General features: G+C 42.9%; 2 protein-coding genes and 1 long non-coding RNA gene across 3 annotated transcripts in view; 1 reads left to right on the plus strand and 2 right to left on the minus strand.

Moving 5' to 3' along the window:
• Window positions 1–496: 496 nt before the first annotated feature.
• LOC109305766 lies at window positions 497–20881 on the minus strand. Its single transcript, XR_002099706.1, has 3 exons — window positions 20713–20881; window positions 5345–5352; window positions 497–506 (listed from the first exon to the last, which is right to left on the minus strand). It is a non-coding gene; the product is annotated as an uncharacterized LOC109305766 (long non-coding RNA).
• On the minus strand, window positions 5547–11120 carry MIS18A (MIS18 kinetochore protein A). Its single transcript, XM_019528823.1, has 5 exons — window positions 10827–11120; window positions 10675–10741; window positions 10325–10447; window positions 8441–8534; window positions 5547–6626 (listed from the first exon to the last, which is right to left on the minus strand). Exons 1-5 carry the CDS (start codon window positions 11062–11064, stop codon window positions 6534–6536), a joined length of 615 nt encoding a protein of 204 aa, XP_019384368.1. The 5' UTR covers window positions 11065–11120; the 3' UTR covers window positions 5547–6533.
• The window catches only part of MRAP (melanocortin 2 receptor accessory protein), an 18353-nt gene continuing 5084 nt past the window's right edge, over window positions 13910–27178 (plus strand). The window contains exons 1-2 of the mRNA XM_019528824.1: window positions 13910–14191; window positions 17726–17825. Coding sequence (XP_019384369.1) covers window positions 14086–14191; window positions 17726–17825 — 206 coding nt within the window. The 5' untranslated portion in view covers window positions 13910–14085. The remainder of the gene's footprint in view (window positions 14192–17725; window positions 17826–27178) is intronic.

Here is a 27178-nt window from a genome sequence, read left to right on the forward strand (position 1 = left end):
GCTTAGCAGGGTCCTGCCAGACCTTCATGATGTCTCATGGATTCAGTAGAGTTGGAGGCTAAACATATTTTAAAGCTAGAAAGCAGGGGAATCTGGAATGCACTGAGAAAAGAACCACCTGTGACAAATTTTTTTCTCTTTGAGAGGTCCATACTTGGATGAACCAGTTTGGAAAAATAAGTCTCAAATAATAGCCTCCTTTTTGGCCACTCCTGATCACTTGAAAGCTCTGCATTGACATGATCCACCAATAGCTTCCACAAAGCTGAAACTGAAGCTGAAAGCAGAGCACGCCAATGGTGGACACTGGTCCTATATATACACACAGCTACTTAACAGAGAGGTGAATCTTGCATTCCCTTGGTTATGTTGAACATTGCTGTGTGTTATTCAGCATGATTTGCACTTAAACCTTTCAGAATGGAAAGGCATCCTATGTACATTTGTCAAACTACTCAGCTCCAAAACATTGTTGTGTAAACAACATGCTTAAAACAGGCAACTGACTTTATCTCAAGGTTGTCCAAGTAGTTCCCCATTCCAGAGTGGATGCATCTGTCACCGGAATTGTTGACAATGGTGGAGAAAAGACATGCACGTGGAGGTATGTAGTCTTTTACCAGTTCAATAATAAAAACTGTAGTTACTTCCAGTCTTAAATTTTGATGATATGGGTTACTATAAAAACTTCAGCTACCTTTGTATATGACTAAGCACATTCATTTGTATACGTGAAGGCGGCTCTGCATCCTGGATGTCTAAGGCAAAATCTTAGCCAAGGGTGAATGTATAGATGGATGGCTAGATCTGTTCAGACTTACAACTCCTCTTGATGCAAGCAAAAGATGCCAGAATACATCCCAAGTTCAATCCGAGTACAGATTCATGCTAACTTCCCTTTTTAAACTTTGAATCTACATGCATGTGCAGTATAGTTAGGCATAGCAGGATTACATTTTTATGGATAAATATCAGTTTCACCTGTCATTCACAGGCCAACAGAAAAATATTTATGTTGGTAAACATTGAAATTGACATAAATGAGACTAAAAAAGAAATCTGGAAAGGAGGTAAGGAAATCTGGGGCCAGGGGCACTGTGCACACACATGCATCAGCCACTGCAGAAGCTAGGGGCCATGCCAGTAAGACTGTGCTGGAAGGGGTGGTTGGAGGGGCAGGGCTGATAGCAGCTGGGAGCTTGGTGCTGCCAGCTGCTCGCTCCGCCCAAGTCCCAGTCAAGGCAGGAGCCAAACTTCCATGAAGCCCAGCCTGGCCCAGTCCCTGTGTGACTGGGGCAGGGGCCAAAATCCTACGGAGTTTCTGTGTGTGCGTACACTAAATCAATAAAGATTCATAAAAACACTCCTAAGTTATGAAATTATTTACATCTAGAGTAGGACACAACCCCTTCTGCCTTATGTTCATGAGACATTCTGTCACTATTCAGACTTTGAAGTGACTGCACAAATTGACATGGCATGGTCTCATGAGATATTTTCTCATATGCATACCACATGCCCACAAATAAGACACACACCTTGGTTTGGGAAGGCAAAATGTAGAATCTCTTTTTTCCAGAGTTGTAGCCAAATGTATGAGATGAAGTTGTCCTGGAAATACAGTGTCCTAGAAGTGTGGCATCCCAGGACACTGTCTGGGGGAGGCAGCATGAAGTTCCTGGTGTGGCATGACAGCAACAAGTCTAGATCTCAGACCTTTGCAAGGGCAATAACTCTTCCTTCTTTGCTGTGAATAGCTTTTTATAAGTTGTTTCCTCTTCTGCTTGCTAAGGCCAGACAGAAGTGGCAGCCATTAGAATACAGCGTCTCCCTGCTTGTGTTCTTCTCTGCTTCTATTCCAGAGAAGACAAATCATCTTTCCTGCTTAAGACACATGCCCCAGTTTTGGAGGGCTTATTTTTGGGGAAAATGAGGTGTGTTTTATGTAAGTAAATACAGTAGGTCACTGCAAAAGAAGTGGGTGTGTAAGGGCGGAGAGGATATGGAATCAAATAAAACAGTCTCTTTATTGCCAGGAGGCAGCAGGATAGAGCAACCGCACTCCACATGAAAACAAACATATTGCAAGTGGGGAAGACAGAACAGTGTTACAGTGCACCCAATCCAGGAGTCCAATATGCTGCCTTGATAGAGATTAGGTGGGTGAGATGTCATAAAAGAGGACTTCCAAATCTCTAGCATTTCCTGAAGGGTTTGGGTATTCTATCCTGGGTAGAGTGCAGCTGTCTCTGAAGTGGTCAAATCCTTAATTTTTTCATGCAGCATTGTAATGACTATACATCTCAGTGTCATTCAGTTGTCCTCCAGAGCAGAAATGTCAAACTCATTTGGATCCACAGACCAGATCTGGGCTTCAAGGCTCCTCATGGTCTGGATCTGGACCCACCTTGAGCAACAGGGCAAGTGAGTGGGGTAAACACCACTGTCACTCACCCAGCTGCCATCAAAACAAGCCGCTATTGAGGGCCCAGGATTTCAGTGGCAAGGCAAGTGACTAGGAGCTCCAGGGGTTTCTGCAACTACCGCTTATCCTGCTGCCAGAATCCTGGCCCTTCCAGGAATCCCATGGGCCAAATCCAGCTCACAGATTGTATGTTTGACACCCCTGCTCTAGAGCATATAAGAACGATCTTATTAATAAAAAGCTACTTCAACAGAAAATGTTTAATTTTAAATTTTTCCCTCTTCAGGGATTCCCATGGATTGAAGCCAGAAGTATTTTCTTATAGGACTTGAAGTAGCCATGAACATGCATATGACAGGCCAAGGTTACAGCCAGTATCAAGGGACAACTATTAGTTCACTCTCAAAGATCATCTCCTCTTTTCTGATTAAAAACCCCTTTGACATTTATGTCAATAGCACAGACAGGTAAGTGGAAGACACTGATAATGGAAGCTCCCATACCAGGTGCTCTTTGTTATACTGATACATAGTTAAGTGCCTCAGTAGAATGTCAGAGAAACACACCTTGGACCTTCACCTTTTCCTAGGGTAAATCAAGAGGATTCTAAAGCATAGACGTCTAACTGTCCCCTTTAGAATCTGTGCTTCTTCCAGATACCAGCTTTATTGAAGAGAATAAGGGGTCTCCTACCTTTCACGTCCTAGGGTAAGAGGACACTCTAAAGTGTAGGTACCCCTCAATGGCTACCCCAGGCCTTTGATTTTTGTTTTTTTAAATTGGGACTAATCAGTCTGGACTTTAGTGTAGAGTACATGCATAAGCAATGGGATAATTATGACAAGCACTGCAAGAAGCAGCTTAATTAACTGAAGAAACATTGACAGTTCAGCTTAAGTCACAACAGACCCATCAGTCATCATAAGCCAGTGTTATCTGACTTTTTTGAGCTGCAGGCCACAAGTGACCGGATTAGTCCATAGGCCTGATCCACATGGAATTGACAGATAGACACAATCGGATGCATGGTCCCTGACCCTGCACCCTAGATTGGGCCTGCACATGCTGGATAGTCCGCTTCCTCAAGGTCTGTACACGCCAGACTAGGCTGGCCAATCCAGACCCATGTGCAGTAGATGAAGCCCACTTCTCTAGCCCTACCTGCCAACCTGATCCAGAAAACAAGGCCATTTCATCTGGCCAGAGGGTTTGAAAATTCAGTGGCAGGGGAACAATACTAACATTGCCACTGCTCCCCTGCCACCAAATTTCCAAAGCTATGGGGAGCCCTGTGGGTCAGATGACACAGCTCTGCAGGATGGAAGTTGACCATACCTGCTATCAGCCCATTCTAACTGATTACTCAGGTAGAGTATTTAAAGAGCTGGGGACAAAGAGGAGAAGAATGCATTTTTAGTGAGGTTTTAAAAACCTTAATGCCTTGTGAATTCTTGAGCTCTTCCAAATTCTAAAATAAAATTCTTTCAGAGGAATTAGTGCAGGAACATGAGTAGCACTTTCCAAAATATTTGTCATCCATGTCACAAACACACAATGTTGAGGTATATTCTTGAATTAATTTTTCTGATATGGCATGTGTGGTCTCTACTGATAGGCAGCATTAAGCTGGGTTTAAGCCTCATCATTCTTGTATAAATTGTGCTATTTTATGTGAATGTTTTTTATATTTTATAGGAGAGCTAGGGTTAAATAATATAATAATGATTTTAGGCGGTACTTTTCCAACAGTGAAGTTCACAGCTGGAAGAGGATGAAAGCCTAAATGGTGGAATGAACTAACCGCTAAGAATTAGCAAATTAACACATGTATGTTTAATAGCCAGTCAAATAGGCCAAGACCATGAGCCAGGCAATTCCATACAATCACCAACTTACAAGTTTAAAGAAGTCCATAGCAAGAATGATACCCGGAAACAGACTATTTAAGGAATAGTAGGCATGTCTACACCTGCATTAAATGTGCTGTAGTTACTACGCATTAAATTTAGTACCTGTAATAACAGGTGCTAACTAAATGTGCAGTAGTAACTGGTGCTACTGCGCAGTAGCGCCGAGGTACGTCTTCTTTTAAAGTGATGTTAATGTGCTGTGGTTTAATTCTGCTGTGCATTAGCATGTCCCAGCAAAAGCTGTGCTACTGCATTTATGTGCAGCAGAATTAATCTACTGCACATTTAGTATCTCATGTAGACATGCCTGATATTTCTTACAGTGGGGAGAAGAAGACGGTATCTCTAAAATAGTGGATTAATAATCTTTATGTCTGAAAGGATACAAGTATGCTCATCATAATTGGCTCAGGAAAGATACCAGGTGAAACAAACAGATGTACATCACCAGACAGGAAGTTATATGCACCATATAAAGGCCATAAGTATTAAATGAAAAAAAGTATGCAAATGGCTGGATAAGAAACAATACTTAAGGTCAGACCTTGAGAAGCAAATGTCGTCTAAAGAGTCCCAGGCCTAGAATACTTAGTGCCCCAGTGGCTTAGCTGGGCAACCCAAGCTGGTAGCCTGGCAGAAGACTCTGGCTTGGTCAGAAATGGAAGCTACATTTTTAGAGCTCAGGGCTGGGATGGAGGAGTTAAGTCAAGTTATTGTTGTGATATTTCCTTTTGTCCGTTTATCTTTCAAGTGAGGATTACGTTTAGCAAGTTGGCGTCTCGCTCAATGTAATTCTATTGTCTCACAAGACAGACAGATGCCTACTACTACTACTTATACTTCTGTCTGTATCTCAATCATATGGTTACTGATTTCTTATGATTGCTCTTGCTTTTATATCAAATATTTTATAACTTACTTATTGTTGATGATAATTGTAATTTCAGGGCATCTGACCTCTTCCATAATCTCTAAGCACATGCTAGACAAAAGGAATGATTCCTTAAACTGGGAGATCTATGCTCAGAGGTGGCAAAACCTTGATAAGGCCCCAGGCCAAGGATCTGGTTGCTGACACATCTTATCTTGTTCCCAGTGGTAAGCAGCAGAGACAGGTTTGGGGCTGAGTGATACCTCTGAAGGTGTGGCAGAACCGAATCCAAGCGAGGGAGTGTTACAGTCCCCCTCCTCCCAATTAAACTACTCACATCTCCTTTTTTTCCCCCCTATTTTATTGAAAATCTGAATATTCACATTGATTGCTCAATTCTCCTGGTTTCCCAAACAATTTTACAAGTATACGACAGTATTTACAAAGATATTAAGCTCAAATAATTACACTACTAACAGTGCAATGAATTAATACTATTTCAATTCAAGTATTATGTTTTTTCACATCTAATAAAGTTGAAGACCTATGTTTAAACTCCACTTAGCTCCATTGCATGTTTGTTTTCTACATTTAGCTGAAAACAAGATACTTCATTCTTTTCAAAACATAACAAAGTATTATAAAAATTGAGTCACCCTAAGGCTTCAATGCAGAATCTGCCCCAATTAAGTCTTCTAACTCAATGCCAGTCAAAGGAAAACTATAACATAAAGATTAATTCAACTTTCATTCCTCCAGGGCTCAGGGTTGGTTTATTACTTAGTTTTAGGGAAATGTCACGATGCCAATTCAGCAGATTATCCCAGATAACTATCCCAGTCTCAGATGCTGACAGAAGCCCCACGAAATCCAAACAGTGCAAATCTACCTCAGGAGAAGTTATCTAGGCAAATCTTACATAGGAGTTTTTCAGTTTCCCTGCCAAAACAACATTAAATCCAATGTGGCAAGTATGTCAGTAGAAAGGAATATTCTGCTCCAAGAAATCTGAGTTGTATCTAGCAATATTACAGTTTATTCAGAGCAAGTAATCTATATAAAAAAAAAAAAAAATTCAGATCACTTAATATGTTAACAAAAAACTTTACAAAAAAGAAGAATCTTATAAAAAAAGTCTACCTAGAAAGAGAAATTGAATTCTTGAATAACTTCCTTTCAGTTACCAGCATTCATCCTAAGAAGGGTGTTCTGTTCCATTAACAAAAATGATGCAGTTTTCACTCATTTTCCTGGAAGGACTATATTATACTCCAGATTCTGGAGTTTTATGGAGGGCCAAGTTTTGCCATTCCCGGTATATTTACTTTCAGGAAGGTTTTCCGCCACTGTTATGAAGGGCTGCAAAACCCGATTCAACTACAGCCAGTCTTGTTTCCAGTACTTTTAATAAAGTTTCTGCCTGATAAAAAAATTGAGAAAATGTTGTTATACAAAAGACGAATTAATACTGCAATTCTAATTCACTGACAGTTACGTACTACAAGTAATTCATAGTAATTATATAGAAATCAAGTTGTTCCATTCCCCCCCACCCCGCAACACATAATTCTGGGTAAACTGAATAAAAAAGGAGTTGAAATGAAAAGATGCATGTTTTGCTTTGATAAACTAAAGGAAAAATATATGGATAAAGGCAGCTAACAGATACTTGTTAAGGGAACCACTAGTCATAAAATATTACCTGTAGGGAGCACCTATGCATCCAATCAGGACTGGGTATTTTTCTTGAGAAAACTTTTTCAAATTTTATAGTGCAAGAGTGACATTGTAGCCATGATGGTCCAGAAATTATGCAAATGAAGCATTTCTTAGGGTGATATATTTTATTGGACCAACTATGTAGATGGGATAAAGTTGGAAAAGGTTTTGAAAGCAATACGTTTCCTCAGATGACCATGTCTAACTCTATCTTAACTACATAGTTGGTCCAATAAAAGATACCACCATAAGAAATCCATTCCTTTCAAATTTGAGAGAAATGTAAAGAGGAAGATGCTGTGTTGAGAAGAGAGAGACTGTTATGGACCCAGAAGTAGATCAGTCTGAAAATTATAACAGGGGACAGAAAATCAGGCACAGCACTTGGATTACTGGTAGATAATCATGAACTTTACAATTTCCAAAGCTGTTTAAATCCAAAAGAAAGATATTTCTTTTTTCATTCAACACCAAAAAATTACTGTATTTACCTGAATCCAAGACAGCTTTGAATTTATGATGATGCCCCAATAGTTAGATTCTATACATGGAAAATTATATTTTCCTATAATTTTCTATATACACACAATCTAATTATATGGGGGGGTGTCTTAAATTCACCCCCGCTACTACTGTGGCAGGGAAAGCAGCACTGGGACTGCAGCAGGGGGCACGAGGCTGTGGCCAAACCTCCCATCTTGCCCTGCTCCCAGCCACTGGCCCACCCCGATGCCTGCCCCTCCAATTCCTGCCCTTCACTGGTCACTCCTCCCTGCTTGCTCCCCAGCCACTCCCATCCCCCACAAGCCCTGCCCCACCTGCCTCCCCTCTTGCCTCCCTGCCACCATCCTCCGCAACCCGATGCCCCGCTCTACCACTTACCTTCTGTGGGTACCCTGGTTCTGGGCTTGCCAATGACAGCCTTGGAAGGCTTGTGGTCTCCCTAACACTCCCCCAAAGCTGTATGTTGCAGGTCTCCCCCACAGCCCTCTCCTTTCTCACAGGTCTCTCCTGTACCCCCTCCCCTGCTGCATGAGCTACCCTGTCCCAGAGCAGGTGGCTACTAAGCTCCAGTTTTACTCTGGGCCCAGAGGTGGGGCTGCACCAGCTGCCTGCCTCAGCCCATACTCAATCTAAAACTACTCTTTTACATGAACTCAGAAGTCTCATTTACCAAAAAACCCCATTTCTATAGTTTCTATTTTGTAATTCTGTATATCAGAAGATTTTAAAGTTGGTTTACATATGAAAGTGAATTCTTAAGGCAGGAAAACTTAGGGACCAAAACCTCTGGAGACAAGTGCTCTTCCTTGTTATAAAGAAAGGTGGCCAGAAATCCAGAGATACATTTAATTAGCAACTTTTGTTTTTTGCCAGAACTGTTCTTGGGAGGAAAGTTTTCTGGACATCTAACTTTCTGAAACTGGCTGAAATTGGAAGCAGTTATGTAGAAACACTGTATGGAAGTTTTCACAGTTGTAATGAACTTTTACTAGCTTAAAAACTAAATCTTACCCGGTCTAGTGCCTCTTCCAAGCTACCTCGACTTTGAAGAGTTAAAGGCTCCTCCTCAGTTACAGCTTGCTTTTCTGATGATCCTAGGATGTAACTGATATAAAAGATTTAATTATCTACTATTCAGTCAAAATGAGAAATAACCACACATACCCAGCATTTTTTATAACACCAGTCAATGCAATTAGCTGAAATAGAGGATGGTGCTAGTTTGTCAATCTGTAAGCCAAGAAGAAAATGTAGTTTTGTAGACCTATTATACAACAAGCATACAAAAATTCCTTATTGTCACTGATACAAATTAACATGAAGAAAGAGAATGAACTACAGGGATAACATAGCGCAGGGGGAGTAAAAACATGTAAAAACAAAAAAAGTGGATGACGATATTCAAACTTCTGAATCAGAAGTGTCACCTATCCAACCAATCCCTAAGTTAATGAGAAACAGAACAAAGAGCAACATTATTCAAAGAGCTAACATAATTGATACTGTCATAATTGATCCAAGATTTAATTACTGAAAAATATTTTAAAACTTTCTGTTTAAAAGCCTGGCTTTCTGTTAACGCTGTAGGTGTATCAACCCTGACCTTCCAGATTTAAGCCCAAGGAAGCTAATACATCACTACAGGTATATTTCTTCACCCAGTTTTCAATATGCTAACTTTGTCCTTAGATTGACAGTTAAGATGCATTTCCTCCAAAGCAGTAGTTCTCAACATTTTTAAGACTCAAAACATCCCTTCATAACCTGAATCAAGTGGTACCCTATTTAAAAAATGAATGAGTCAGTTTTTAACTACAGGAAAATGACTTGAAAGAGCAATTCTTCTCTTGCAACACTCTCAGAAAGATCACACCAGGTCAAAAGGTTTTTGTCACTGGATTCCTATTTGAAATCTCTGGGTTTACTCTGTGAAATGTGTAGGTGTTTGTGCACTTAACTTTACTAACGTTGCAGTGCCCCACAGCACCTTTAAAAGGATCACATGGCACCTAGGTTGAGAACCACATACCTAAAGGCTTGTCTTCACTTAGGTCTAATTTGATACTTTGGTTCTTGGTCTCTACATACACAGACTTCCTGGTAAGACTGCAGCCAAGACACCGTCTTCCATATGAAATGACACTAGATGTATTTGAACTATTTCATGAATGAACACCTAAGTTATGAAACTATCAGGACTCACCCCGCATCAAATGAAAAACTTTTCCATATGCCGAGCATTCCAACATAGGCAGCAAAAACAGAAAAACACATTTCTTAAACTAAAGGAGTGCAGAGAAGCAACCAGTAACCATCCCTACCCTTTCACAAGTGTTGTAAACTCCTGCATAGACAAACATCCTCCATTTCTGACAGTGAAGCAATCTCATTAGAAGGCAAAAACACCTGCATGCTTATCTGACAAGAGGAACTGTGGCAGGGGTGGGCAAAATGACAGATCGAGCCGGCAGCCAGACTCCATTTCCCAGCAGCCCCTGCCCTCATGGCACACTCCAGGCAAAGGCGTGCAGGCAAGGGATTGTGGTTCTGGCCCGGTTCTTAGCAGCAGTGACAGCCTGGTCTGGAGCCGGGACAGAGCCACAATCCCCTGCTCGGAGTGTGCAGGCTACAGATCATGACTCTGCCCTAGCCCCGGAGCAAACTGTCTCCATCCCATGCGTGACAAGATGCCAGGAACTCTTGTCACACATGCTGCCAACATGGCTCAGGCCAGTCTGCATGGCAACCCTAGCCTGAGCTTTCCCATGCAGGTGCGGCTGGGGTCACCATGGAGACCAGCTCAAGCCATGCAGGTGAGGGCAGCTGGGAGCTGGAGTCCACACCTGAACCCGGCTTGCAGACCAGACTTTGCCAGACCCTGAACCACGGTCTTACCTTTCAATAGCGTCAATGCTGAAACAGAATAAATCTCTCTTGTAGTCCAGGTGTTTGGGGGTGCATCTGTAGATGGTCCCGAGTATCACTGAGCACCCAGAGCAAAGCAGCGTTTCAATCATGCTACAAGCAAAATACTTATCACTAAATTAACAGACGAGACATCAACAGGAATTTTTAGGATGACCATGATTAGTCAAATACCCACTTCTGGCCTTTCCGCGTCCACCCCCACTGTGGGCACCTTATACAAAGAGACTGCACAGCTAAGGGGTGTCAAAAGTGCAACTGGCTCCTCTCCCTACAACAGTCATCCCCCGAGCCGGCCCCCACGGCGGTCACTCACTCACCAGCCGTACTCGCCAGGCCGGCTAGACAGTTTCTGCTCCGCATCCACCAGCACGTTGGCGGTGACATCTGCAAGGGAGAGCCAACCATCACCAACCGTCCCCAACGGTCGGGCGGAGATGAGGGGGACGGGAGGATGCGGGGCAAGACTCACTGCGCAGCATGACACAGGACCCCTCCTCGTCATTGGCCACCCAGCTCAGCGTGTCGCCCACGGGCCGCTTGCAGCCAGCGCAGAGAAACACCATAGGCAATTCCCCCCCTTCCTCCTCCTCCGCACCGCCGTTCCGCCCCGCCGCCGCCGTCTCGGGCCCGCGACTGCTGTCCAGCCCTAGCACGGACAGCTGCGAGTCCACCGCCAGGCCCGGCAGTACAAACGGCCCGCCCGCCATGGCCAACCGCCCACCCAACGGCCGCCGGCGCCCCCCAGCCAATCAGCGAGCGCCGGCAGCGGAAGTGACGTACCCACAGCCTTAAACTCCACGGCACAGCCCCGCATCCCCTTCCGGGAGCGGAGGGGGGAGTACGCCCCGCCCTTTCTCTGCCCGTTACGTGACCAGCGGCGTCGCTGGTCAGGTCGTTAGAGCTTCGCGTGTCCCTGCTGGGGGATGGTTGGCCTGCGCATGCCCGAGGAGTCGGGATTGGGTGCTAGCCCACCTGGGCCTTACGCCAGTAACATTGGGTTTTATTTATTTATTTGGTCTAATAAAAGATATTACCTCCACCCAAAGACTTCGCTCGCTTTTCAGCATTGCCAACTCTCATGATTTGTGGCAGTCACTCTTGAAGGCCATGCTTCAGCATGGTGCTGCCATTCTGCTAACCAGCCATCCTCCCAACACCAGAGGATGCCTGGCTAGCAGAAGGCCAAAGGGAGAACAGTTAATTCCCTCCCTGGTTTCTGTTTCCTGCTTTGTATATGCCGTACCCATTTGTTCAGAGTCAGTCTTACCACAGCTTCTTTACAATTAATTAGTCTCCCTGGTGTATACAGACATTTCACAAAGCCAAGGGGACAACACTATGTTCTCTTAAGGAGAGAACGGTATGATTGTAAACCCCCAAAATACTGGATGGAAGAATGGACCAAAAACTATCCTGATCTGTGGGGTTCCATTTCTGTTTTGCCACAGATTTCTTTGGTGACCCTGGACCAGTCACTGAGGCCTAGATCCTCAAAGGGTTGTACCCAACTCCCACTGAAATCAGTGGACTTCAGGCATCCAATTACAGTGTAGGGTCTGTGTGGAAGTCTCTGCTTCTCAGTTTTTGAACAACCAAATGCAAACACTACTTCTCTGCTTTGCAGGGAGTGTTCTGAAAATATGTGTCTGAGACTGCAAGGTGCTCAGATACTTTGCTGCAAAGTGGATCACAGAAGGATCTAAGATAGAGAGGTAGATGCATATTTTTATCTTGACTAGAGTTAATTTTAACTAACCTGATGCCAACTGCTCTATTTCTGATTTCCAGCCCATGTTAAAAATAAGTGCTCCCATGACGGGGGGGACACAGCTGCACTGGCAGCTGCAGGAGCCCAGCAGCGGTGAGTGGGGAGCTCCCGCAGATGCCACCGGCACTATCGGCAGCCAGGGGAGGGGTGACAAGCGCTGACCAGAGGTCAGTGACTACCTGCAACCAGGGGTGATCGTGGGCTGGTGGCAGGCTGGCAGGGGGTGCACTTCCACTCAGGGGGTGCACGAGCACCCACGTGTACCCGCTATGCGTTGCCCCTTAGCGCTACTTTACAGTTTGTTTGTTTTGGAAATGCTAGCAGAGATCCTACTTCCACTGTATTTCCTTTGCTCCAGAGGAAAAAAATGTGACATTGTTTAGATAGATGTTTTATAGTAACTAAATCTATTACCAGACTGTCTCCTTTGAGAATGAAGTTTTCCAGAACCTGCATCTGAATAAATTGCCATCTCTGATTTGAAAAGCCATGGTGCTATCCTAAGGGATAGAATTAAAAACTAATAGAGGGTCTGTTTCTCTGTTAATGTTAGTCATTTGTGTGCTAATAAATTAGATTGAGCATGTATGTTTATGTTTGTGTAGGCACTTCAAAGGTTACTTTTGGCAACATCGAATCTATTCTGCTTCCAGGCTGATGGGGCGGGGCTCTATTTTTATGTTGTTTTTGGCAGAACCAAAGGGGTGTTAAAACACAATTTTTAATATTTCATACATAATGTATAGTTGCTTCAATACTTCCTTATGTTTATAAAGTGTTTCATGGGGTCCTTTAGGGGTCTGTGTATGAGATATTCAGTATTGTTTTTAGTATATTTTATATTTGGTGGGTCACGAATATCTCTTTCATTGTTGCTAGGTACTCTTTGAGAAGAATTATAATTTAGCTTGGGTTTTGTTCATTCTTTTACTGTCTACCTTGCATCTGTATCAATATAAAACAGTGTGGGAAGTAGTACATATTTCGCTACCTAAACAGTAGATGACACGTATAAATTTGGTAGAAGGTAGGTGTCTGACAAAGTAGGTTGTTGCCCACAAACATTCATGCTGCTCTGAACTAGTTAGTCTCTCAGGACATTTTCACACATGCTCCAGAGATGAGGGAGAGGGCTCTGAGAGTTGCTCTAATTAAAGAACCCAGAGCATCTCATATTTCAGCATCCCCATGCTTCAAAATGGTGGCAGGGGTGCTTTATCTAAAGCTTGTTGAACAAGTTTTAGTTAAAGTGTCCCCACCATCATTTTGTAGTGTGAGGACATTGATACGAGATGTGGAGGCTGGCTAGAGCACACTAATTAGCATTCTTCAGCAGACTTGATATCAAGTCTGTCCGATGTGCTGTACTTACAGCGTATTGAAACAGCCTCCCAGCTCGTGTACAAGCACCCTCAGGTGCCACCCTTCCCTGCCTTCTGCCCAGTGGTGTACCATGGGTCTCCAGCCCCCGGGGGCAATGCTTCTATTTGCATCCCCCCAATCCATGGCCAATCACCAAGTGGGGAAGAAGGGTCCCCCAGCACCTGAACACTAAGTGGGAGCAGGGCCCAGCAGCCAATTGCCAAGCCAGGAATCAACAGTGGCAAAACCGGAAGTGCCGCCAGGGGACCAAGTACCCCGTCCCCACCAGGCCAGCACACAGAGGCATGGCTTCCCCCTGCCCCACTACCTTTAGTATGCCACTGCTTTTGCTTGACTTCAGACTAACATGGCTAACCCCCTCTATGTATAAGTTCAGTATTAAATATCTGTCACAGCCTGATATTAATTTCTGCTAAGTTTTTTTAGTATTTGAGCAGTCCTTGAGCTGCAGGATGTGAGGTCTTCCAGAGTGATTTACATAGGCATGAGGTACTCAGTGTCTTTTTGAGAACTCCAAAGTACAATGAAACAAAGTAGTATCAAATCAGAGCAGAGCTGATTGAAATATACTACTGAAATGGCTAACAAAACAAACTCATCTGAGTATTACTGGTCTTATGAATATTATTGGGACTATTTTGATCCATTTCCAGTAGATGGAAGGATGCTGAAGGTTCATAAATGTAAGTACTACATGTAGCAGCTAATCTACTATGTGAACCGTTAGAAAACAGAATAGGGTGACTAGTTTCTTTTACATGTGTTTTATCTTTGCAATATAGACTGTACTGGAATACATATATTGGGCAGTATATGCTGATTGACTTTTAATACCAGTTGATGCTAATAATACAATATTATTTTATTTAGTATAAAGAATGTATATTCTAGAAATACTTTGGTATTAACTCCTAATTGGAAAGACAGCTTATTGAACTCTTTATTAACTGGAAATTGGTCTGAAATGCAGATAAATGGTTTGCCATATTCCTGGCTATTTTGTATAGTAGAATAACAATAGGTTAATATGCTTACATATTTGCCAGTTATCTTTCCTTCTTGAAATACAAGGTTGGCACTGAAGTTTTTGTGCATTTTTATATATTACTGAAAAAGAAGCAGTGTTTTGATCAGCTAGGAAGAGCCAAAAATTGAATACACATTTGCTACTTATTTCCTTATTTCTTTTATCTGGCATTCCCCTTTTTAGTTCATCATCTTGATCTCTATCATCTCATAATGCATTATAACAGCTATTATAGTGCTATGAAAACTTAAGAGCAAGTTGAAGTATGAATCCTGTATTTAAAATACTGCACAGCAGTCGAAATAGATCCCTGTACCTTTTAGATATTGATTTTCAGCTGATGGTAAACTAAAAGTGTCATTCACCAAATCCAAGTATATTAACGTAACCTAGGGATAAATAATCTTTGTTTTCCCCAAATATTGAGTTTTAAATGTAGTCTGAATCAACATAACTGATCAAATTATTGAGGAGTTCTAGTGACAGATTTAGCAAGTACTTAAGTGGATCGTCAAATCAGACAGTGGGCAGTATCCCTGAAATGGAATTAGAGCTACATATTTCATATGGTACCTGATTTTTATTTAAATATAAAACTCTTGTCTAAATCTTTATGTTTTCCTCCTCTTTTTAAATTGTCTGCCCCTGAAACACCATGGGAATAATATACTTTTATTATGGATGAACCTGAATCCAAATATGAGGGCAAGAATTTTTTTTCCTTTTACTAATAGTATTAATTGGTTGTACTCATTTTTCACTAAAGCAATTTTTAAAAAAACCAAACAACCTAGGTTACCCTTTCTTTCATCTGTTTGATTGTAAAAGCCAACATTAATGGTAACGTGTAAAATATAGTAATACAAAAGTGCCTTATAATGAAACGGTTGAAAACCTTTATTGCAAACAAGGGAAAAATCCCAGTTGTGAGAAACAAAAAACATTCTGGGAATTTCTGTTTCTTCTTGAAGAGATCAGCTTTCCCTCCCCCCACTCCAAAGTCTGTAGCAGTTCTGCTATCCTCCTGAATTGCTAATGTAAATAGCTTTATCTAAGTTAGCTAAAGTGAATTCCATGAACAAGATTATTACTGAGAAACAAAACTGTTTTGGTTTGTATGAATCTAAGTGGCCAGGCTCTGTTTACAGAGATTTTCAGCATTTCAGGCCTTTGCATGGTGTGCAAATACACTCTCTCTCACAAGAACTCCCTAGCTCCTACTTTACAGATTTGGGGTATTCTAAGAGCCTGGTACTCCAACTCCCATTTTCCATTTCTCTAATATTTCTGGGGCACTATCTGGCTTCTGTCTCACATCTTTGTGGACTTCAGAGATGCTGTAGAGGGTTGCCTCCTCACGTTTAGTGTTCAGGGGGGCTGGATGGTAGAGCCAGTCTCTCTCATGTTTTTGAACAGATCTTCAGGGAGTCTTTAACCCCCAGTTTATAGGCTCCTCTTTAAATTTAGAGTGACTATTGCTTTTACTCTAATATCTTGGGACCTTCTCACAATTATTTTACAGAGTCCTCTTCTTAAGGAGACTCTTTATAGGTGAGCTCTAACGTTAAATTGTTGGTAAAGTTAATAAAATAGTCTCCTTAACAAATCAGTAGCTCTAACAGCAACACATTCTGAATGTTATGAATGCAAGCATAAGATCTTACATATTCAGTTTAATTCAAAGAACACCAATGTTTTTTGTCCTGTTAGGTAAAGATTTACTTTATCTTAGTCAATATTTGTCTTGTGAACCAGTGACCCCTGCTTTTTCCTCACCAGAAGCAAAAGTGTGTATAGGACAGCCAGTGATCTGCTCTTGGAACCCAACAGTATTAAGGCATGTCTACATGAGACATTTATTGTGCAGTAGTAGAATAATTAGCTCCGCAGTAAACGTCTCAGCATCTACACATGTGCTCCTATTAGGCTGGAGTAAACAAATTTACTCTGCAGCAGGATAGTACTTGTGAATACTAGAATACAAGTACTATCCTGCTACAGAGTAAAAAAACTCCACAGTAGCTCATGTGTAGATGCTGGAAAGGCTGGCTAGGGCATGAGGGTGCTTCAGTGTGGGGGCTACCTACTGGCTAGCCCCTGCTGAAGCTCCCTCATGCCATAGCCAGTCCCTTTGCAACACGCTGAGCCAGGGAGAGTAGCCACAGGCTAGCAGGCTAACCTCTTGGTACCCCCTGCCAGCCAGGGATGCTATGCCCAGGCTCCACATGCTACACATGAATAAACTGCAGAGCTTATTGTGCCGGAGTTAATTGCTTTCAGGTGCACATTCAAATGGTGCACCCGGGAGCTATAAACTCCAAAGCAATAAGCAATAAGCTCTGCAGTTTATTCATGTGTTGTAATTGCATGTATAGATGCACCCACAGCGTTGACCCTAGTGGGAAACATTGCTGAGACCATTACTAGAACACTTTGGCTAAAAGAGACCATCCAGTCCTTGTTATGACACTATAAAACTACTACAACTAAATATTAAAGCACAGATGGAGAACAACTGCTACAGCTGTCAGAGCTACTTCACAGTCTCTTCCATTAGACTAACATGCCACTAGAATCACAGCCAACATCAGTTTTCAACAAGCTGTCTTCTCCATCCTGAGAGTCTGGAAGGCCAATATTTATGTGCCTAGTGACAAAAGTTTTTCATGGCAAATTCCATCCTTTAAATGGATTCAGAGTTCCCTTGGAGTTTAACAGGTGTAGTCCTCACTTAGCAGAGAGTAGAATTTAGCTCAGTCCATAAAGCTAAACAGCATGAGAATGGTTTCCTTTTAAATTGGCTGTTTTTGTCTTGTGACTGTGTGGAACTGAATTCTGCAATATGCAAATAGCTAAAATTCTCAAAATCTTCCTAAATGCAACTTACTGCTTCCCCAGAAATATACTTAGTACTCACCTTCCTAGTGGTTAGAGCATAGATCCGGGATTAGATTCCTTTGTTTTATTCCTAACTATACTATGAACTGGCCTGCTATGAAATTTTGTATAAGACATAACTAATTTCGGCCTCTGTTCTCCATCTACAATAGACTCTTTCTTATGACTATAATTGTGACCTTCTAATTAATGAAATGGTATAACTTACTTTGAGATCATACAATGTGTTTGCTTTATTTTTCACTTTTTGATTCATGATCAGTGATACAGCATGTTGCGTTTCATTTAACAGATTCAATTGTCATAGCCTTTTGGGTTGGACTTGCTACATTCTTGATGTTTCTCTTCCTCATTTTGCTCTACATGTCCAGATCTGGATCCACACCAGTAAAGTATGTAAGGCTTTTTTACTACAAATAAGCTATAGACTAACAAGTTTAATGCCATCAGCAGCATCCAATAGAGATTAACCTTCCTGAAGCAATAGAATTATCATAGCATTAATTGTTTGTTGCCATCCATAAAGTAGAATATGTTGTTGGTCATCTGGTCTATGTAAAGGATTATTTCTCAACCAGATACTATTCTATATTCTTCTTTCAAGATCTAGATGAAAATATAAACTCATTACTGAAAAGGTTTACAGATGAAAAAAGATTGGAGAAATGGTAAATAGGAAAGAGAATAGGTAGGCCATCTGTATGGAGTAAACTGGATTGCTTGGTAAGATAGGTGCAGTCAAGCAGCTTATGTTATAATAAACAGGAACAAAGAATGCATCTCAGGTAGACAAGGTTTTCATCTATACCCTCAAAAACACTGAAAAGGATCTTGGAGTCATGGTGGACAAGCAATTGAACACAAGCAGCCAGTGAAAATATGCAGTCTTTGAATGTATAGAGAAAAGGGGGTGTTTAATCAGAATAGGAAGGTTATATCATGGCATTGTTTAGACCATCAATAAAAAGTGCCCATTTTCACATGTACACTTTAAAAAGGAAATTGCAAAATTGGAAGAGGTTCACAAGAGAGCATCAGGCCTGATCTGAGGTCTATAGAAAACATGTTTTATAATGATAAATGTAAGGAATTCCATCTTGCTTATCAAGGAAAAATGACTTGATGGTTTATAATAAGCAAGAAGATTTATTGAAAGTTTTTCTGCACCAGTCAAGGGCAAATTTCATAACAATATCTAATGTCTCAAGGTTGAAGCTAGGCAAAGGAAATAGTGCACAATTTTGAGTGAGTGAAGTTAATCACTGAAATAATGTCTCTATACCAAGGTTGGAATTCTTTCCAAAAAAAACAGATACATGTTCTAGTTCAACCACAAATTATTTGGCTTAATTACTGGGTGAAATTCTATGGCCTGTGGGTGTGGACAGAAGTAAACAATTGAAACAATTCCTAGTGTAAAAGGCTTGGAAACATTTTAAAAAGTATCATTATGAACAGCTGAACCTACCTACTAGCCCTATAGCTCTCCCCAGTTGGAACACTTCAGAATTGCCATTCTCCAGACTACAGGGAGCTGTTGCTGCCAACTTTCTTGATTCTCAAGTTTCCATCTATAAAGCTCCCTAAGTGCCTCCATTTATGGCACTAGGCATGCACACAACCACTCAGGTCTTGACACTGTCAGAATAACTACCATAGGTCATTAGCCTCTCAGCCTGCTAGCTTTTATGTATCCCAGCTTTTATGCATTCTTAGGCACCTAAATCTCTCCAGGTATTAAGAAGGGCAGAGTGGCACCTTAGAAACTAACTCGAAGAGTCATGAGCTGTTGTAGATGACAGCCTCTTTCTGGGTTCTAAACTAGCTTTTACAACCTCAGAAAGAGACCTTGGAGTCATTATTCAAAGCGGTCTAAAAATATCAGCTAAGTGTTCAGTGGCAACCAAAAAGCCAATAAAATATTGGGCATCATTAAGAAGGGAATAGAAAACAAAACAGATAGCATCATCATGCCATTATACAAATCCACATCTTGAATACTGTGTGCACATCTGGTCCCTGCATCTCAAAAGGATGCAGTAGAATTAGAAATGGTCCAGGGAAGGGCAACCAAACTGATCAGGGCTATGGAGCAGTTGCCATACCAGAAGAGACTGAAAAGGCCAGGACCGGTCAGTTTGGAAAGGAGAAGGTTGAGGGGGGATATATGATAGAAGTCTATAAAATCATGAAGGGCATGGACCAAGTGAACAGGGAGTTTGTGTTCATCAAGTCCCAGACTTCCAGAAGTAGGGAGCACCCACTGAAATTATTAGACAGATTTAAAACTAACAAAATAAAGTACTTTGTTATGTGGTAGGTGGTTAACTTGTAGAATTCATTGTCACAGGAGGTGGTAGATGTTCAAAAAGTGTTCAAATAGGCAGGTTCAAAAAGGGACTAGACAAATTCATGGATGATCAATCTATTAATAATTATTAAACAGAATGGTTGGAGATGTTTTTTCTAGCGTCTCTAAACCAGTGGTGGTGAATGCCATGGAGGGTAATGAAGAAGGGATAGTGCACTCTAGATATACCTCTTTCGATGCTCTCCCCCTAAAGCATTCACTCCTGCCACTGTGGGAGACAGGATACTGGACTAGATGGACTATTAGTCTGATGCAGTATGGCACGTCTTAAGTTCTAATGTTTATTTCATCCAGTGCCATGATGGGCTTACAGAGAGCAGGAGTACTACATAGAAATAAATAAACTACTTTATTTAAAATGATTTTAACATTATTAAATAGATATAATAAAATAATTAAATATTTAAGTTAATATAATTAAAATATAAAAATCTATAAAACCATTTATTTTTATTTAATATAATTAAATGAAATTCATCAAGGACAAAGGAAAAGTCCTGCACTTGGGGTGGAATAATTGCATGCACAGAAACAAACTGGGAAATAATTGACTAGTCTGTAGCCCAGCCAAGAAGGACCTGGGGGTTATAGTGGCCCCCAGGCCACCAAACCAACAAGTATGCAACGGCATTGCAGAAAATCTCTAAGAGCATACTGGGTTGCATTAACAGGAGTGTCACTTGCAAATCCAGAGAAGTGATTCTTCTGTTTTATTTACCATAGATTAAGCCTCACCTGAAGTACGGTATTTGGGCCTACACTTTGAGAGAGATGTGGACAGATTAGAAAGAGTCCAAAAATGATTGTAGGCAACAAAAATGATTGTAGGCCTAGAAAGCATGGCTTAGGAAGAAAAGCTGAAAGAATTAGGGTTAGTTAGCCTGAAGAAGAGAAGACCAAAGTGGGACTTGATAACAGTCTTCAACCTGAAGGGAGATTATAATGAGAATGGAGCTAGCAATTTCTCTGTGGCTGTAGTGGACAGAACTAGAAGCAATGGCTTCAAACTGCTGCAAAAGAAATTTAGGATGGAGATTAGGAAGAACTTTTTGTCTATGAGAATGGTCAAGTTTTGGAACAGGCTACCAAGACAAGCCATGCAATCTCCATCCCTGGAAATTTTCAAGAGCAGTTTGAATAGACACTTGACTGGGATGGTTTAGTCAGGAGTGATCCTGGTCTGAGCAGAGGGCTGGACTAGATGAACTCATGTTTTTATCATCCTGCTTTAGGGTGATTTAGTTAACTTGGATTGCTATAGGACCATGTAGATATAACTGTTATGGCATAACTGTTGAAATATGATCCTGGGCAGTCTTCTCCCTACCCCCACATTTAACATGTTTTAAAAGTACCATTTACTGGTAACCTTGGACAGTTCTAGTGACAGGGTCTGACACAAAGTACACAGTCCAGATTGACAAAGCACACCAATTTGTTTAGTAGGTTTACAGATCTTAGAGTGCCAGAAATTTTTAACTTTGCCTAAGTACAGGCTTTGCCTAAGTACAGATGTGAGCCTTTCCATGTGAATTTATTTTATTTGTTGCTGGCTTCTTTGGGAAACAGGTTTATGCAACATGGAGTTGAGCCCTTCTGCTCACTATTTGATCAGGAGGCATAAAATTCAACTCAGCAATTAGGTGGAAGTTCAAAATTAGATCACAAAGAAGCATGAATAAACAATAGCATAACAGAATAGTAAAAGGGAGCCCTATTAGTCTAATTTATTGGCACCCTATGGCCTTTGGTACATTAACAAAAGGTAACAGTAAGAATGAAAAAAGCCAGCTTGCCCAATTAAACTGAGAGGTAGCAAGCAAACTGATTTCCAAACAAAATGCAAACAATATAGACACATGTGGAAATCAACATAAAATTACATGGTAACCAAGGCAAGCTCCCTTCATTTGGAAACCCTGAAGAACTGGCAAGAGAAGCTTGCATGTAAGGAAGTCTCACAGGAGAGAAAGATTCATCATCACAAATGCAGAGTAATTGCAGGACTTTAGCTGAGCTTCACTTTTATATGGTGTTGCTGATAGAGAACAAATACCAATATTTTACTGCATACGGCATGCACCCCAAGTAAAACCTTGTTTTTGGAAGGCAGGATACAGAAAACAAGATTTTTCCAGAGTCATGGCTGACGGTGTGACATAGAGCAAGACCCCTGGGTACCACATAATGTTCTGGAAGCATGGCATCCCAGGAGATAGTCTGGGTGAGGCAGCAGGAACTTCCTGCCATACCATGGCTGGGAGCAAAAAGTAGAACAGCAGATTGGGCCAGGGAAGGGATTGGACTGGCACTTAGGGAGTCTGTGGAGGTAATTTGTGGCACTCCAGCCAGAAAGGCTGTCCCCACACTGGTCTAGATGAGGTCTAATCAGTGCCAAGTAGAGGCACTATCATCTCTTGTGTCTTGCACCTAATGCTTCTATTGTTGCAGCCCAAAACCTCATTTGCCTTTTGTGTGGTATGTCACACTACAGACTCACACTGAAGCTGTGATTCACCAAGACTTCAAGTTCTTTCTCTGTAGGGCTGTCATCCAGCCACATATCACCCATCTTGTATTTGTGGTTTTGACTCTTTTTCCCAAGGTGCAGCTCCTTGCATGCGTCAGCATTGAACTTCATTCTGTTGGCTCTCAATTTTATATCATCTGCAAATTTGCTCAAGAAGTTCTCTGCTCCAGCCTCTACATCAGTAATAAACATGTTGAATAACACTAGGCCCAAGACAGACACCTGTGGGACTCCACTTGAAGCCTCCTGCCATTCTGACATAGAACCATTTATAATTACCCTTTTCTTGTGGGTATTGAGCCAGGTTTTTATTCACCTTATAGTAAATTTATCAAGCCCACGTTTCTCCAATTTATGGGAAGGTAGTATGGCACTTTGTCAAAAGGTTTGTTGAAATCCAAATACACGATATCCACAACATTCCCTTTATCCATGTAACAAATGCATTTACCCAAATCCAAGATGACCTTGAATTTAAGATGACCCCCTGCCAATAATTAGATTCTATACAAGGAAAATTATAAATTTGGATCTAATGATTGGAAGCTCATCCTTCAGCGCTCTCCCCCCCCCCCCCCCTGCATTTTCTCCCACACACTTCTCCCAGCCCACAATGTGTGGTCTCCCCTGAACTGCCCCCAATGTATGTCCCCCTCTCCTATCACAGAGGCCACCCCATTGCACAAGGAGCCCCAGCCAGGCAGCAAAGACAGCAACTGCTCCAGCTCCAGCCTGGCCCAGAGCAGGTGGTAGCCATGGTTCTAGCTCCAGCCCTGGATTCAGATTTGGGTTGGGGTCAGGGCAACAGCAACCACCTGCTCTGGGCTGGGTCTCAAATCCAACACAAGACTTCTCCCCCCACCCTACCCCCTCCCTATTGAATGGGCAAAAACTTCATCTTTGATTTGAGCTGTGTTTCTTTGACAAGATTACGAGCACTCGTGGTGCTCTGACCAGGTGCCAGTGGAGTGGAAAAGGGTTAACGTGGTCCCCATTTTCAAAAACGGGAAGAAGGAGGACCCAGGAAACTATAGACCTGTTAGTCTTACCTTGGTCCTGGGGAAGCTCTTTGGGAAAATTATCCAGGAACACATCTGCGAGGCACCAGCAGGGGAGATTATGCTTAGGGGCAACCAACATGGGTTCATTAGGGGCAGGTCCTGTCAGACCAACCTGGTTGCCTTCTACGGCGAAGTCCCAAAACGCAGGAGTCGCAGTGGATGTAGTCTTTCTGGACTTTAGGAAGGCCTTCAACACTGTCTCTCACCCCATTCTCATAAAAAAATCAAGCGACTGTGGCATTGATGCCTACACAGTCAGGCGGGTCGCAAATTGGCTGGAGGGCCGCACCCAGAGTGGTGGTGGACAGGTCATTTTTGACCTGGAGGGATGCGGGCAATGGTGTCCCCCAGGGCTCGGTCCTCGGGCCCGCACTGTTCAACATCTTCATCAGTGACTTGGATGAGGGAGTGAAAAGCACCTTCTTCAAATTCACAGATGACACTAGGATGTAGGGAGAAATGGGCACGCTAGAAGAGAGGGACAGGCTACAACTAGATCTGGACAGGTTACAGGGGTGGGCAGATGAGACTAGGATGGGATTCAATGCTGACAAGTGGAAGGTACTACACCTAAGGATAAAGAACCAGCACCATACCTACAGGCTGGGGAACTCCCTTCTTGTCAACACAGAGGCAGAAAAGGATCGTGGAGTCATTATTGATTCCAAGATGAACACGGGCCGCCAATGTGAGGACACAGTCAGTAAGGCTAACTGCACCTTGTCATGCACCCACAGATGCATCACAAGCAGGTCCAAGGAGCTGATCCTCCCCCTCTATGTGACATTGGTCGGGCCGCAGTTGGAGTACTGTGTCCAGTTCTGAGTGCCACACTTCAGGAGGGATGTGGACAGCATTGAGAGGGTCCAGAGGAGGGCCAGTCGCATGGTTGGGGGCAGCAGGGCAGGCCCTACGAATAGAGGCTATGGGGCCTGAACCTGTTCAGCCTCCACAAGAGAAAGCTGAGAGGGGTTTGGTGGCCGTCTATAAACTTACCAGGGGGAACCAGTGGAGAATGGGAGGAGTCCCTATTCCCCCGAGCACTACCAGGAGTAACTACGAATAACAGCCACAAGTTGACTGAAAGTAGGTTCAGGCTAGACATCAGGAGGCACTACTTCACAATCAGGGTAGCTAAGACCTGGAACCAACTTCCAAGGGAAGTGGTGCTGGCTTCTACTCTGGGGGTCTTCAAAAGGAGGCTAGATAATCACCTGGTCGGGGTCGTTTGACCCCAGCATCCTTTCCTGCTCATGGCAGGGGGTTGGACTTGATGATCTGCTCAGATCCCTTCCAACCCTACAAACTCTGAAACAGCTATGATTTGTATATCCATGCTGGCTGCTTGTGATCAGCCTTTCTTTCTACAGATGCTTGCAAATGGACTTCCTTACAATATGCTCCAGTAACTTCCTGGATATTGAGGTGAGGCTAACCAGTCTTTAGTTTCCTGGATCTTCCTTTTCTTTTTTTTAACAGGGAGGGGGTGCTATGTTGGCTCTTTTCCAGTTTTCTTGAACCTCTCTCATCTCCCATGCCTTTGTAAATATTATTGCCAACGGCTCTGAGATCTCCTCTACCAGTTTTGTCAGTATTCTGGGATGAAGTTTATCAGGCCTTGGTGACTTGGATTCATTCAGGCCCATCAAAAGCTCTCTGACTGGTTATTTCATCAGCTCATCCCTCAGCCCATCCCCTTCTTTATCTAAATAATCCCTGTTAGTTGTCTGGTTGCAGCCTATTTTTTTGTGAAAAGTAAGGCAAAGTAGTGGTTGGGTGTTCCACTTTCTTTGCATTTTCTATTAACCATTCACCTTGGCTATGTAACAGTGAACCCACAACTTCTTTGGTCTTTCTTTCCTGGTGAACATACCATATCTACTCAATTAGAAAATGAGGGGTTTTTTTCCCCATTTAACATGGGGAAAAAAGCCCCTCACCTTACAATCGAGTATGAGGCAGCAAGGAGTAGGCAGCTGCTGCAACTCCAGCCCCAACCTGGGCCAGAGCTACGGCAACCACTTTCCCCTTCTCTCCCACAACCCCCAACCCCCAACTGCATTGCCTCTCTCTCTCTCTCTGTCTGTCTCTCCCCCCAACTATACTCCAGCCCAGCAGTGCTGGATCTGCATTGCTGCTATGGGGCTGGGCTGGAGCCATGCTCCGTGCCCCGTGCTGCAGCAGGATGGAACCTGCCGGTGAGGAGCAAAGGCAAAGGGGTGGAAGGGAAGGAGGGGGAGATGAGAGGAAGGTGGGCAGGGACCTGAGGCTGCAGAGGGCAGAAGTGACATGGAGGGAGGAAAAGAGAGGCAGGGAAAGGAGAATTGGGGCAGCCTGAGGCTGTGGGGAGGAGAGGCACACAGCAGAGGGGGGGGGAGGCAGCAGGGGGCAAGCTGCCTTCCTCTCTCACTGCCTGTCCCTCCATCTCCAAGCTGCATGCCCCTTGCCACCTGCCCCCTACTTCCTATTTTGCACTGCTCCTGCCACTGCCTGCCCTACCATATGCCCGCCTACTGTCTGTCCTCTACCATCTACCCTATCACCTGCCCCCTTCTGCCTGCCCCATTACTGCCCCCACACCAGCCCTACCACATGCCCCCTACTACTCCCCCACTGTCTGCCCCCCACCTCCTGTCCCAGTACTACCCCCTCTCATCACATCTCTCCCCACTGCCTGCAGTACTGTTAAGATACACAGTTAAGATACTCCTCCCATAATTAGATTCCATACATGGAAGCTAATACATTCCTTACATTATAAATTGCCAAGTATATAATCTAATGGGGGCATCATCTAAAATTTAGAGCTGTCTTGTATTCAGATAAATATAGTATTGGTAGAACCTCTTCTTGTCCTTAACAGAAACAACTCATTCTTTATTTCTGCTTTCCCAATTTTGTCTTGGCATGTTCTTGCTATTTCCTGGTATGATTCCTTGGTGACCTGCTCATCTTTTCCATTTCCTCTGTGCTTTCCTTAAGCATAGAGGAGACATCTTAGAAGCTCCTTGTGCAGTCACTTATGCCTCCTGTCATTCTTTTTGTGCTTCCAGTATGTCATACAAGGTTAGGCCCTAGAATCAACCCTTGGAAGGGCAGTAACAAGGCTGGTAGTTCTTTACCGCAAATAGTTATTTATATAACTTCCTGTTCATAGAGGAGAGGGACAGACATTACACATAAACCAGTTTGAAAATGGTTGAAACCAGTTTGAGATAAACCTGGTTGAATGTAGTATCAGACTTAACTGATTTGGCTCAAACCAGTTTATGCAATGCCTGTCCCAGACCTCTTCCTGGTTTAAGTTAAATCAGAATCCCCCAGAATCCCAGATGCTTTGCAACCCTGGGCAGGGCTCTGCTCTCTGCTTCAGCCCAGCAGGGCTGGCTCCTCCCTTTTGCTCTCTGGCTGCCACTCCAGCAGAGACAGAAGGTACAGGCATCTGCCTGGCTTCCTCCTTCTCTTCCCCCTCCCACTCCCTTCTTCATCGGGGATTCATCCCTCCCCTCTGCCTTACACAGGCACCTCTCAGCATTAGCTGGTAGACCACATACTGGCTATATGGTCTGTGCTGTGGGAGACAGAACAAGGGCAGACAAGGCAGTGTCTGCTTAGCACTCTTTGGAGCTAATAAACAGGTTGCTGGTAAGGTCCCTCCTTGGGAAAAATTGTTTACGGCCTTGAACTAATGAGATCCTTTTGTTTTTCTGATGGGGTGATAAATGTAACCATGTAACTCCTTGCTGTGTAAGTAAATACTGTGTAAAATCCCTGTGGCTCCCT

This window comes from Crocodylus porosus, unplaced genomic scaffold (assembly GCF_001723895.1).
Source record: "Crocodylus porosus isolate Cpor-Errol unplaced genomic scaffold, CroPor_comp1, whole genome shotgun sequence".
In the NCBI taxonomy this organism is placed as follows: domain Eukaryota; kingdom Metazoa; phylum Chordata; order Crocodylia; family Crocodylidae; genus Crocodylus; species Crocodylus porosus.

Excerpts from the sequence above, each read along its gene's own strand:
- MIS18A (XM_019528823.1), bottom strand. The coding sequence starts at position 11,064 with ATGGCGGGCGGGCCGTTTGTACTGCCGGGCCTGGCGGTGGACTCGCAG. Across the intron at positions 10,448-10,674 it reads CGGCCTGGCGAGTACGGCTG|CATGATTGAAACGCTGCTTT; the intron begins GTGAGTGAGTGA and ends TTTTGCTTGTAG. Across the intron at positions 6,627-8,440 it reads TGGAAGAGGCACTAGACCGG|GCAGAAACTTTATTAAAAGT; the intron begins GTAAGATTTAGT and ends TTTTTTTATCAG.